The 14211-nt window shown below is 36.4% G+C and overlaps 1 protein-coding gene across 1 annotated transcript; it reads right to left on the bottom strand.

Annotated features, from left to right (window-relative positions):
* Positions 1-5814: 5814 nt before the first annotated feature.
* On the bottom strand, positions 5815-10767 carry LOC4328148 (AT-hook motif nuclear-localized protein 7). The gene is made up of 5 exons (XM_015770213.3): positions 10042-10767; positions 8980-9047; positions 8738-8869; positions 6961-7122; positions 5815-6415 (listed from the first exon to the last, which is right to left on the bottom strand). The coding sequence occupies exons 1-5, from the start codon at positions 10520-10522 to the stop codon at positions 6092-6094; spliced, it is 1167 nt and encodes a 388-aa protein (XP_015625699.1). The 5' UTR covers positions 10523-10767; the 3' UTR covers positions 5815-6091.
* Between the last annotated feature and the right edge of the window lie 3444 nt (positions 10768-14211).

Genomic DNA, 14211 nt, shown 5'->3' with positions numbered 1-14211 from the left:
CCCAAGATGACTATACCATCTTTTTTTTTTCTTGGGAGCACTACCATTCTCCGTAGAAAATACATGGAAAATGGGCCAAGTAAATTTAAAAGGGATGAGAGAAGCACCGATGGTGTAGTTGTTCTTTTTCCTTGCGATCGAGCGTTACCATTCTTTCAAGAAAAGAGCACTACCATTCTTCAAAGAAAATGCAAGAAAAATAGGCCATGTAAATTCAAATGTGATGAGAGAATCGGTGCATCTGGTAGATTTCCACCTCCAATAGGATTTAAATTTTAGTACCATAAATATTATACACTCCCCGGTGAACTTTTAACATAATTTAGGTAGTGTTTGGGATACCCTGACTAAACTTTAGTACTTGTCACATCGGATATTTGAATACTAATTTGAATATTAAACATATACTACTTATAAAACTAATTACACAGATAGAGGCTAATTCACGAGACGAATTTATTAAGCCTAATGATTAGCATATATTTACTTTAGCACTACATTGTTAAATCATGAACTAACTAGGCTTAATAGATTCGTCTCGTAAATTATCCTCCATCTGTATAATTAGTTTGTGTTTGATACTCTAAATTAGTTCCAAACATCTAATACGATATGGACTAAAGTTTAGTTAGGGAATCCAAACACCACCTTAATCTTAGTGAGACTAGAGAGTATTTGACTATATGTTACTAGTCTGCCTCTTTGAGCATAGTGTGTATTGTATATGCTAATATGCATATGCGTCTCCCTGTATAAGCATAGTGATTAGCATTTTATAACAGAAGTGTCTTCAATATGTAAGAATGAAAGGAGCTAGCTGTCTTTTGGAAACGGAGGAACTGACCCTATTCTGTTCAAAAAGAATAATGCAAATATGTTGATCATTGTACGCATGATGTACTTGGAATGCATGCAGGAAATTTCGTGTGCACAACTAGCACGAACGATGTAGAGTTTCTAAGCAATCGCATCTCTTTGCTTCTGCCGGCATTCTAGCTTTAGCAGCCGTCTGCTATAAGGATAGATATAGATCTTCAAATTAAATAATATGTTACTTTTAATGGCTACATGTATATAACCTACTGTGATATAAATGGACCTGCACTACTTTAATACGGTATATATATACTAGCATAGTGATATTGCTATATAGTACTACATTATTCACTTGATTTAATTTTATATAAATAGACATCAAATGTGTTCCTAGTAGAAAATATATATACTACATGCATATGCTTTCGTGGATATTCCTCTCATACATATATATCGTTATTCATTCATTAAACAACAGTATAGTTAGTTAAATATTGAGTAAATTCCCTGTGTACCCCTGAAAACTCACTCAATCTCTTTCATACCCCTAAAATTTACCTGATCCCTTCTGTACCCCTGAAATTTCAATTTGATCCCTTCCATGCCCCTACCGTTACATTTTCCATCATTTTACTGTTACGTTTGGTTGCAAATGTCTTTTTTGCCCTTGATGCTTTAGGTTTAAATATAAGCTTCAAAAATAATTGAAAATTTTGTTTGAGTGCACATCGTGTGCATTTTATAAAACTAATGAGACTAAATAATTAGTGCAGAAAATTTTGACATAAATTTTGAAAATAAAATAAATGTTGTGAACATTGGTATACCTATCAGGACAATGGATTTTTTTATCAGGAGCATTCATAAAAAAAAATGTTGTGAACATTGGTATACCTATCTTTATATGAATGCTCCTCATTTTTATGACCTTTTTTTTAAAAAATAAATACGTATTTTTTTTATTTCATTATCTAAAAATATTTTTTTGGGATAAATAATGCATCGCACAACAAACTCATAACTATAATAGTCTCATGCGAGAAGCTTTTATATTTTTAATAATGTAATTCATGAATTTCTTTGTTCATCCAAGGGTAAAATGGTCATTTTTATAGAAAATACACGGTCAACTAACGGTCAACTGACGGGAGGGGTATGCAAGGGATCAAAATCAAATTTTGGGGGTATATAAGGAAGTAAGCAAAATTCAGGGGTATAGAAGGGATTAGGAAAAATTTCAGGGGTATATAAGGGATTTTCTCTTAAATATTTTATAGGACACCATATATTTTATTACGGTAAACTAAATCATTAATTTCATGCATGCATTTATAAAAATAACATTTTAAATTAAATTGCATGCTCGATGGGTGGGGTTATATATGTAAAACATTAATTAGCACTCTCTACGTTTTATATTATAAGTCAATTTAGATTTATCTTAAGTTAAACCACTTTAAAATTAACCAATTTTATCTAACTAAAACATCAAATTAGTTTCATGAATATATTTTTATAGTATATTTATTTTGGTAATGTAGCTATATTTTTTTAAAAAAATGATCAAACTTGAAGAAATTTGACTTAAAACAAGTTAAAATGACCTATAATATCAAACAAAGAGAGTCCTGTGATATCAGCTGGGGTTATACATGTGTCACAAGTATATATATACCTGAGGGTTTTTGTTCAATTTCAACAATAAAATATATGTGGAGCTTTCTAAAACTTGCTCTTATTAATTTCTCTAGCTAACACTGAAGTAATGGATGCTGATCCAATCGATGAGGGGTGAAAATTGACTTGATCCCTAGCTAGGTAACAAGAAAAGTATCAGTCTCATTTTGTTTTGCAGCTGAGACGCAGACACCCAGCCGCAGGCCGGCAGTAGCTTCATATTAGCTTTCGATGACTAGCTTGCATCCACGCACACAGGACTAGAAGGATTATTCCAAATTTCCTACTGAATTGCTCAACGGATGATCCATGCAGCAGCCAGCAGCTATCATGTAACTTCGCCAGACTTGCATTCTAATTTTCACAGCTTAGTTAACTAATTAAGTGGCAAGATTATATTTAATTGGCTAGCAATCGAGTTCAACTCGATCCAGGCTGTTGCCATGATGCTGCCTGCCTGCCTGGCCTCTTTAGCTTAATTTCTGATCTTTTTCTACTATCCATATATAGAGACTCTTCGTGTCATTTCTTCCTTTCTTCACAACATATAATATATATATATTTAAATGCAACCTACTTTCACCTATAAAATAAATATTACTATTCCTTGGTAATCTAGGAGAAGGAAGCCATCGTATTTTTCGTTGTTAGTTCGGAATTTCGCCCAAAACGAATTGAAGAAATAATAAAAAAAAAGAACTTTGGGCAGCTGCATATATATGCTAGATTGCTAGTCGTCCAGTCCACAGATGCTAGCTGTAGATCTCTTCTTTCTTGTGGACTTTCTTCTCTTTTTCTACTAGCTGTCTAGCTAGCTGAGATCGAGCTGCTACGTACCTGCAGAATTAAGATTGAGTGCTTGCTCGGTTACTAATTATTCCAGCACCTAGAAAGAAAAAGTTAGGCGCTTATTACTCTTTCAAAAAAAGAAAAAAAAAACTATGCACTTGGATGCAGAAAGTCCTAGCGATAGCTAGCTAGATCTATCGAGCGAGACAGTAATCGATCGATCGTTGCATCTTAGCAATCTGACCAATCAAAAATTTCCTGTATGCTAGCTAGGTCATCAATTTATTCATGCCCCAGCTGAGATAGCTAGGAACTTCTCCGAACATGCATCTATCAACCCATGGTCGATGGATCGATCTTAATTTATCCGATGATATATAGGTCCAGTTATTTTCATCTTATTATAGGTTATAGATTATCACGGACACGCTTTATAAGCTTCTAAACGATGCGATTTAATTATAAGAATTTTCTAAGTATAGGTTTCTAGGTTCTTTTTTCAACTTTTTAACAGTTAATTCATCTGTTTATACCCTATGTATGATATTATCACAAGATCAAAATCAGATAACATATCGTCCATTCAGGACAAAAGTAACTTGTGCAGTTGTTTTCGAAATATATATGTATAAGTAGGAAGAAAGAAAGATGCATATGCTCAAGGAAGAAAGAAAGAGGCATATATGGCACTATGAACAACAACGTACGCTAGAAAAAAACTTGACCGAATGATGAGTAGTACTTAGCATTTTCGTTCGTTATCCTGACATCGTTTCCTATTTTTTTTTCTCGTTTTTCACGCGTACATTTTCTAAACGGTTAAATGGTTTTTTTAAAAAATCTATAGAAAAGAGGTTTAAACAATTCATATTTATTATTTTTTAAAAAAATAGCTAGTACCTAATTAATTATATATGTGCTAATAAATTATTCTGTTTTACATAGAGCAGGGAATATTTTCCAACTCTATAAGCCAGCAACTGGTGATTGACCAAATTAATTCAAGGTGATGCATGCCATTCTCTTTTGACAAAACTTTGACTAATTGAAGTGCCATGGATCGACTGTAAACGGCAAAGCGCTGGTAACAACTGTGCTCTGGATCTACCTTAACCTTAATAGATGTAGAATTTTCATAGGACAAATGGAGGATTGTAATTTCTAGAAATTCTTTTCTGAACATGCCATTTCGAACAAAGTATTTTAACTCACCAAATTCCTATGTATTGAGTTCATATACACCAATTCCACAGGAAAACAGACAATCAGCCTCATCTTTTCACTTATGCTCATGATTATCAGTCAAAATTTAAATTTTCAACCTTAACTTTGGAGTTGATTTTGGGACCAATGAACTCAAACCCCCACCAAATAAGAACAAGTTTAATAGTATAGCCAACTACTAGCTCTAAATCATCTATAGTCAACTTAATAGTCAATTCATACAATAGTTACATATAAACATATACCACACTATTAATACTTGGTCCTACATGTCATACACACATTGTGTCTTGGATTCCGTGTTGCAGCTGGCTACAAATCTGTAGCCTGCTGCTTCTCTCTTCTTTTATCTTCTTGATATATGTTTATAGCTGGCTTATAGTTACTTGCTCTAAGGAGTCCAATGCAACATGTCTCTTTGTCTTTCTACTCTCTCTACAGAATCCACCAAATTCCTATTTAGTTTTCCTTTGAACAAGGCATTTCATATTCCTGATTCCATGACATTTTAATCCTGTCTTTTCCCTATTGCTTTACTTTTTTTCTGACACCACCCTATTGGTGTACTTTAAAAAGCCCTAACGTTTTTTCTTTGGAACGGAATAATTTCCGGATTTTTTTGAAGAATTTCTCCACGGCGAAGAAGAACTGAAGGGGACTACCTATACATTTGTCGACAAATTTTTCCCCAAAAATTTGACAGATGTAATTATAGTACAATTGTAGTGTAATTACACTGTAACTTATATGTAATTACACTGTAACTTGCATGTAACTACAGTGTAACTTATATGTAAGTTTCACATAATTTTAAATCGTTAGATCTATTACAAGATTTGTTTTGGTGAGGAAGAAAACAAATCATAGCACACACATATATGAAATAATTTGTTCCCACGACCTTCATTTTACCGAAATATTATGTTACGGAGAGATTTTTGAAAGTTACATACAAGTTACACTATAGTTACAGTGTAATTACACTACGATTGTACTGTAATTACATCTGTCAAATTTTTGCGGAAAAATTTGTCGACAAATATATAGCAAAATCGATAGATAGTAGCAACACAATTATGGATCTAACTGCACTTAATCAGAAAGTTTTCGTATATTTTTATTGTCTAGCAGTTTTTGAAACACGCTAACGAAAACTGAAGTAAAATTTGCATCTTAACAAAAATGAATGGAGCCTAATTATTGCACTTATCATAAATAAACAATTAAGCATCACAGGTAGGAGTAGAGCCGCTGCCCAGCACCTGCATGCAAGACAAGCACATCATTAGCTCACATGAGCCTAACAGATAGTACCACAAGAGAATTTAATTATATTTCTCCACTGTCCCTGCCTTATCATAATTAAGTACAGATTAATCGGATAAACCAGTCCACGAGGGATGGTGTGATAATTTCTTCCACTAACATTTAACTGCATCACTGATTTAATCATACGGAGGTTGCTGATGATCTGACGACGACTGATCGATCGATGGTAGTACGAAAATTTTCATCTCTGCACATCCATTTCAGGGCCTAATTAACAAACGGCAACACAATGCAACTATATGCAATGCAAGCTTCGTCAGGCTCCGGGGACTGGGACTTTGGCCTCCGACGACGGCGTCTTCGTCCTCGCCGCCTCCGCCGCCGGCGGCGCCGGTGGCGTCCAGTTCTCCACCCTGAACGCCGACGTCGAGTTGGCCTTCGCCGTCGTCGTCGTCGCCGCGGCGGCGCCGGAGCGGTGCTGGCCATGGCTGCCGCTGTAGGAGTCCTCCATAGGGTCGCCGCTGGAGATGGTGAAGCCGATGGCCGGCGGCGGCGGCGGCACCGTCGTGATCTCGATGACGGGCTTCTTGGTGGCGTTCTGGTCCAGCTGGTAGCTCGGCAGGAAGCTTCCTACCACAACCTGATAGAGAACAGCAATCAATCGACTCAATCAGGTTGTTGCCAACAGCAAGCAAAGCAGATGGATGAGTATATGTCATTGTTGAGTAATCTGAATATCAAGTACAGCACGTTCTTTTTTTTATATATAATGGATGACGGATTATCGCGGACACTCTTCTCAAGCTTCTAGACGGTACACTTGGTTTTCTTATAAGTTATAATATCAATAGTTTTTAGATAACTTTGATAAATCAAACTTATAACTTTTCTATTACTTAATCCATTTGTTTGTGCCCTCGAATAATTGTTATAAACTCAGTTTCGTCTATCATTCATCAACACTTTGGAACACACAATCCATGGAGCTTAAGGTAGCATTCTAAATAGATTATCCACAAATTCAAGCCGATTGATTATAGGAATAAATTAAATATTATATATTTATAAACCTTACAAATAGCTTCAAAATAGAATAGAAGGTTTTTTTTTGAAAAATTGTATTTTTAGAAACATTGAGCAATAGTCCATGATAATAATTCTGGACAAGCTGAAAAAAGGGTTCACCTGAACAGGGCTTGCAGCCACAAGGAGGCCGGCAACTCCGCCTCCGATGACACGGCCATCCGTGGCCGCCAACGAGACGCTCATTCCACCGGAGCGGCTTCTCGTTCCACCGCTATCAGTTGGCGTGAATGATCCGGATAAGGAGAGCAGCTCAAACCGGCCCTGATTAAATTAACAGCACATTGATCAGTTAGGAATTTAGAGAGAAAAGTTTTAATCAAGTTCTTTGATACAAAAATAGACATGGCTATATGCACATCTATGATTAGAAGATCGAAACAAGTCTGCATGATGAAGAGTGGATATGCACACATATATGATTGAAATGAACATTAGTTGATCAGTCATTAGCACGTACAGTATATAAACAGAGGAATTGTACTGCAGACTGGACTTGAAAAGTTTGTTCGAATAGTACATATGTGCTTGTGTGGAAAAGCTAGGTGTTGGAATTATTCCATTGTCAATATATACATTAGGCACACTTTTTCCACTGTTAAGTGCTGAGTGCTGACAACGTCCGACTGGATCCATATGTACATGCTATGAAATGCACACATAATTTCCATGCAAGTTCTTCAGGTGGTCTCCTGTTAGTTTCCACCTAATTTCCTTGCATTTTTTTAACTTTCATCATGTAGTAAAGTGAAGAAACAAAGATTATTTTGGGTCACGGAGAAGTCCTGATCATGACTATTACTAGACCCATATACTCAAGTCAAATCATGTGAATTGTATTATGACATATAATTTACACCATTTGATTTTTCAACTACTCATTCGTTCAAAAAAAATTTCAACTACTCTTTTTTTTTTCTCTAAGAAAATCAACTGCTCTCAAGGTGGCGGATATTTCCTCCAATTGTAAATCGTATTCTCCTGGGACAAAGTCCTAGAAAGTGGCCATATTTTCCATTGTGCAATTCCACTAGTTGTGGAACTGATGAAGCCCTGGCTGTTTACTGCTTTTACTGTTCGACACTCTCATTAGACTAAAACAAAGCGCTCACTTATACCTTAAACTATTCATCATTGCTACCAGTAAGGTTGATATTAATGTTTTTTAATCGAAATTGCAGAAAAAATATCAATACTGCAAAAAGGAAACTGTGTCTTTACTTATTAATTCACCCTTTAGAAAGTTATAATGTCTCTATAGGAATCTCTTTGGTTGTTTTGGTTCCTTTTTGTGAACTGATCTGGTTTAAAGCTACAGTTCTTGCCCAGATTAACTGGAGAACTAGGATTAAAGAAAAATCAGTTTTCACACGCTAGAACAGGGACAGCATGCTGAAAACCACATGCCTACAGCTTCTGCTTAGCTTATTGAAACACATAAAATCCTCAACCTGCATACTGACTATACCAAAACTTTTGGGCCACTCAACTTTGACTCCATATCAATCATACAATCAACATTTTCTTTTTCAAAATATTTCCTCCACAGTTTTACATGTTGTTTGCAATTCATATTTGCCAGGACCAAAAGTTACATTAGACTTAAGTAAAAAAAAAAGTCATCATAAGATTATCAAAAAGATGGTTTTAGTGTAAAAGGTTTCATTAACAACATGCAAGACCAATGATAATGAACTTGAGAGGCCAATATAATCGAGTAAAAAGTGTAATATGGCTAGTATAACAAGACTCAATCGATTGTCCTTTCCAGTTCATAAATTAAATGCGGGTGATATATCTGTTTTGCATATTGTACAAGCAGAGCAAGAAAATTGCAAAAAGAAACATGAATATTAATTTGGAGGTGGAAAGAACAAACCTCATAAGTCACTGTACCACCTAAAGTATCTTGCTGACGCAATGTAACATTTGAAATCACCCCATTAGCAGACAGAATGCAAATTGCCCTTGGACCTTGTTGGGAGAAAGATATGACCTTCATATTAACATCCTGGCATAACAAAATTAAGTTGGTAACACCATTCAAGCAAATTTAGTAGACAAGGCTATTAACATTGTGAGAGCAAGAAGAGGAAACAGAAAAAATCAGTGACATCTTACCTCGCCAGCAGCAACGTTAATGATATGAGGTGTGAAGTTTGCACCAGAAGCACATGCTACCAATTCACCTGCCCATCAACAGGTTCTCAGCATTGAGAGAAATAAAGCTTTCAGGACATCATGCACTTCTCATATTTTTTAGCCTTTGTGTTTTTATCAAGTATGGAGGCGAAATGCTATCCTTGAACAAATTTCAATTTATTGTAGGCTCATACTGTCATGCGCACATGAACATACAATTACCAGTAAGAACTCTATGCAACTAATGCATACAAAATAGTAGTAGTATTTTTCCACATGCACACCTTATCACCTAAGTAACAACTTTATTCAACTAATGCATAAAAAATAGTATTTGCAGTAAAATACACCCAGACAAAACTAGATTCAAAATCACCAGCAACTAATATCATCTCATCCATGGTTATTCTTGCCACCCTAACCAAATAGATAGGAACAGACTACATCTCATCACAATTCACAACTGAAGGTATTTACACCAAAACGCCTGTTGCAGGTTTTCAGTTCCACACCACCCAACAGAGGTTCTAAGCAGTAAACAGCATGATGAGTTGAAGTTTTAACTACTGTAGTACTGTTTCCCCTGAAATCTCAAACTAAGGCTTTCTGAATAGTGATACCTACTGGTAACTTGTCTACAAAATTCATCAAGTTTTGCATAACTCATAACCTGAAGTCTGAAACCTCAGATAAGACACTCATAACTCTGAAACCCAACCATGAGTCCATGAGACCATGACACACAGTAGGCAGAACCAAGGTACTAGTAGCACCTGGTACTACAGGTCCAAGCAGAAACAACCTTAACCTGAAAGCTGCAGGCCTCTTTCAGTTTTCAGTTCACCTACCTAGACTAGATCAGTAGACAGTCCCTGTCTGTCTCTCCTCTAAAAGCCTTGTCTCTCTCACAAGTCACCACCCCAACTAAACTCCAACTAAACAGGCTTATTATCTTTATCCTAAGACGAACCAAAAAAAAGTTGCAGGCCTTTCACCTGAATTTTTCGAAATTACGGCAAAATTTCTCAAAAATTTCCATACCTAGCGGCCCGAGCGGCGTCTGGGTGTGGGTGGCCGGAGACGAGACGACCACCGCGGCGGTGGACGTGGCGGCCGTCACGGCCACGGACACCGGCGACGCGCGGCTGACGAACCCGACGGGGCGGCCCCTGCCGCGCTTCATGACGGCCCCCACCGCCGCCGCCGGCGTGTACTGCCCCCCGCCGGAGTCGTCCGGCACCGACGCCGAGATCGGGGTCGCCTTCAGCGGCCGGAGCAGGCTCCCGTCCGGCCCGTACTTCCTCGGCCTCCCCCTCTTCCTCTTCCCGTTCCCTCTCCCCGCCGCCGCACCTGCCACGGCGACTGGAACCACCGGCGCTGGCGGCTGATAGGTTGCCGCCGCCGCCGCCGCCACTGCCACCGGCGTCGCCGCCGACTCCGCCTCCGCCTCCGCCTCCGCCTCCGGCTGCGCAGCGGCAGCCGCAGCCGGCGAAGTCGCCGTGGTCTCCGTCGCGGGCTCCATGACAACAACTCCTATCTCTTCCCTTCTCGGCCCGTGACCATCAGAGATCACTCTGCTTCCTAATTCTTCTTCTTCCCGCGAGTGCGATCAAGATCAACCAACCCAGGAAATCCGAATTCGAACCCGAGCTCGAGCCACCGCACCAGAATTCTAACCTGGAGTGCGAACTCAGAGACCACCGGAGAAGTTCTCCGGCGAGGAATTCAAGAACAGGGGAGGGAGAAGGAGAAGAAGAGAGGGAGGATGGAGATGGGAAATGCAAGATAGGAAATAAAAGGGATCGATTTGGGTTTAATTTAATTTAAACAACTGGAAAAATTGGCAAATGGGTGGAATTTTTAAGAGTTTTTGGTTTGTTTGGTTTGGTGATTGCTTTAAATTAATGGCATTTTTTAAGAGGCGAAATAATGGTGGGGCTTATTGTTTAATCCTTTTCTTGTTTTGTTTTGTGTAGGGGAGGTTTTTTATTCTAGGTGGTGCTAATTTCGAAATATGCGGTGTGACATGGAACTTGTTTATGGTTTTTTTTATGGTTTTGTGGCCAAGTCCCTATTAAGTATATAAATTAATTTTGTAATGTTTGAATTCTTCTTGCAATTAATGTACCTATGTCTGCAAGGCTTGTTGGTATATATAGACTCTGTCAAACACAGTTTTTTTCCCCATAATATTACGCATGTTTTTTGTATAGTTTTGTTACAAAGATTTTACTATGCATATTTGGCTATCGATATTTCAAAATATTTTCAGAAAGCAATTAAAATTAAAATCCACAATATGGCATATAAGTACTTTGTGATATATTCGTTGTACATGGTCAAAATGCTACATGGGATGTGTCTACTCAAATTATAAACCTGTAACGTAAAAAAGTTGTAACATCCGGAAAAGACGGTATGAGAAAAATAACGTACGCGTCTGTTTGAGATGAAATATTTGATCATCAATAATAACCATATTTAGAAGCAATTAACACATTGCTTGCTTTAGAAAAAAATGTAAATTGTTTATATGTTAGTAAATAAGGATATTCGTAAATCATTTTCCTAAGAGGAATGTACTCTAAATTACCTCTCAAAAACATTACTAGTAAAATTGTTTAAATGTATATTTGGACATGGCTGATGTAATAGCAGACGTACATGTAGTTAATTTCTTCTTTTAATTCCTTTTATATATTAAACCTAACTCAATATAATATGGATCAGAACAAAAAATTGAATCCTAATTCTCAGCAGTCGTCATGCCAGGCCTTCCTGAAATTGCAGAGTATTCAGGTGTCTTTTTACAAAAGAGTATTTTATATTGTTATTTCTTTTTCGAAGGCAATTTTTCTAATCTCCTTCACGATGGAGGCATTAAGAAATGAGCCCAAAGGAAAGACGTGGAAAGCAAAAGTATGACTTTAAAGTTTTAAACTAAAAATGTACAAATTTTCTATTGAAATTTAATCAGTGGAAAAGGGCCTCTTGCCCACTATTGACTACTTCTTGTCAGAACTAAAAAATATGAAACGATTTGTTATATAGCTGTAGAAAATTAACCATGATCTTATGAGGTAACTACGCACTTACCCGTCCATAGTATAACAAAAAAAAATATGTCTCACAAAACGATAATATTCTCAGATGATAAACATTACAGACATAGTTAACATTATTTCGTTTTCATATTCAGTTTCGACCATGTTATCAACTGGCTAAAGTCAAGTACTACTCGGTTTTGACCATTAAATATACCATTGTGGCAGTTGGATATGATGATCTATATTATTATTTTGATTAGCCTAGATCGATGATAACACCTTGTAATAAATACTCTATATAATTCAGCTTTGCACAAGAAAGGTCAGTACATGACAAACCAGCTTTAGCACAAGTGGCAAGCCATTACATGATACCACAAGTGAATAACCGTATTTCAACCACTTTTTAAATATAAGATAAAGGGACCATGATTCAATTCTCACACAAAACTTTCAACTGTTCTACCCTAATCAACTCCAGTGGTCTCAGAAAGGAGGCGGATTAAGCTGAAGAAAACTACTAATGCCGTTGTATCAGGTGCTTTGTCTGCAGAACACTGACCAATGCATTCATACAGAAGGAAAAGGAGAGTAATGAGTCAACCCCAAGTCAACTCAGAGCAAGACTCCCCGTGAGAATTTATTCTTGTATTGAGGTGGAATTTTAGTCCTGTACACTGAGGAAAATCCTAGGATTTGTGCAAGAACTATAGCATTTCATTTAAATTTCTACTAATTTCTATCAAAGGTTTGAAACAAACATGCCGTGCATGATGTCTTGACAAAAAAATATAAAAAGGAATTCAGCAAATTAAGTTCGCAGCACACTCTTTCAAGGAATAAATCAAATGAAAAAACTGTAATAATTGAGTTGTATTTTAACCACAAAATACGTGACCAATTTAGTCTACCATATTATGTATATTTAAATATACTCTCCAATGCGTATATGCCTTATTAATTTATAATTTATCTGGGAAGAGTGTAGAAGCACTTACTTATAATATAACTACGATTTCCAAAGTGTTCACATGCATTTGGGGCCATTTTATTGTGGCTATATTATATTATTTAGCACACAATAAGATATATCGTAGTTATGGAGACATAATTTGACTGAATTAGTTTTTTATTTTGGGGCACATTTTGACTTATATGATATGGTATATAGGACAAAGTGCAGCCCGCTGTTTTTAAAAGAATTATGGATATGTGCGAGATCTAGCGCAACAATATACAATACAACTTTAGTTGGTGTGATGTAGTATTAACGGTATTAAAATATTTTACGATGGTAATTATATTGATTGCGTGGTATTGTTGCCATGATGATAAGTTTAGAGATGTGATCCGTCCAAATCGGCCTCTAAATCTAATGTTTTTTATTTGATCACTTTAAATTACCTCTCCTTTAAAGTTTAGTTGTTATTTTCCTACTACTAACAGCTAGTACTTTAAGGAGAGAGATGGAGATGTAGGATATGCATAAAGTCTCTCTCAAGAATATGCATGAAGTAATCTAACTAATATATTTGTGCAAATACAATAATATTTCTATAGGGTATTTTTTAGAAATAAAGAACAAGAAAATTTTATACACCATTTTATCTCCAACCTCTGCCTGTTTGACATGTAGAGTTGTTTGGTGTCAGCTTCTGTAACAAGTTATTCCATCACCAGATGTTTATTATGAAAAACATTAAAAGCTTGTACGAAGGGAGAACATTGTACTACTTCCTTCTTATTTTTACTGACACTTTTGGCCATACACACAAAAACTAGAAATTATAAACGTCCGTACTTTGCTACAAATAAAACATATATTAGTAGTATACTATTATCTAAAATACTTTTTTTATGAAATGTGGTACTTAGTGTTTTGCTATTCGGAATATTCACCTTGATATTACTTCATATTTGGTTACCCATTTATATGAAAAAGTTCAAGGAGTAATTTTTAAAACTACCATAAGAATAGGTGGGTGGCAGAGTCACTGCCACCACCACTATTTTCTTTGAAGTAGTACAGACTACTATTTAGTTCTAGGATATTATTTACTCCCTCCGTTTTAAGTTATAAGATGTTTTGACTTTGGTCAAAGTCAAACTGCTTCTAGTTTGACTAAATTTATAGACAAATATAATAATATTTATAATACAAAAT

This window comes from Oryza sativa, chromosome 2 (genome assembly GCF_034140825.1).
Source record: "Oryza sativa Japonica Group chromosome 2, ASM3414082v1".
In the NCBI taxonomy this organism is placed as follows: Eukaryota; Viridiplantae; Streptophyta; class Magnoliopsida; order Poales; family Poaceae; genus Oryza; species Oryza sativa.
The sequence above is the reverse complement of the archived record's forward strand: the minus strand, read 5'-3'. Positions and strand labels throughout refer to the sequence as shown.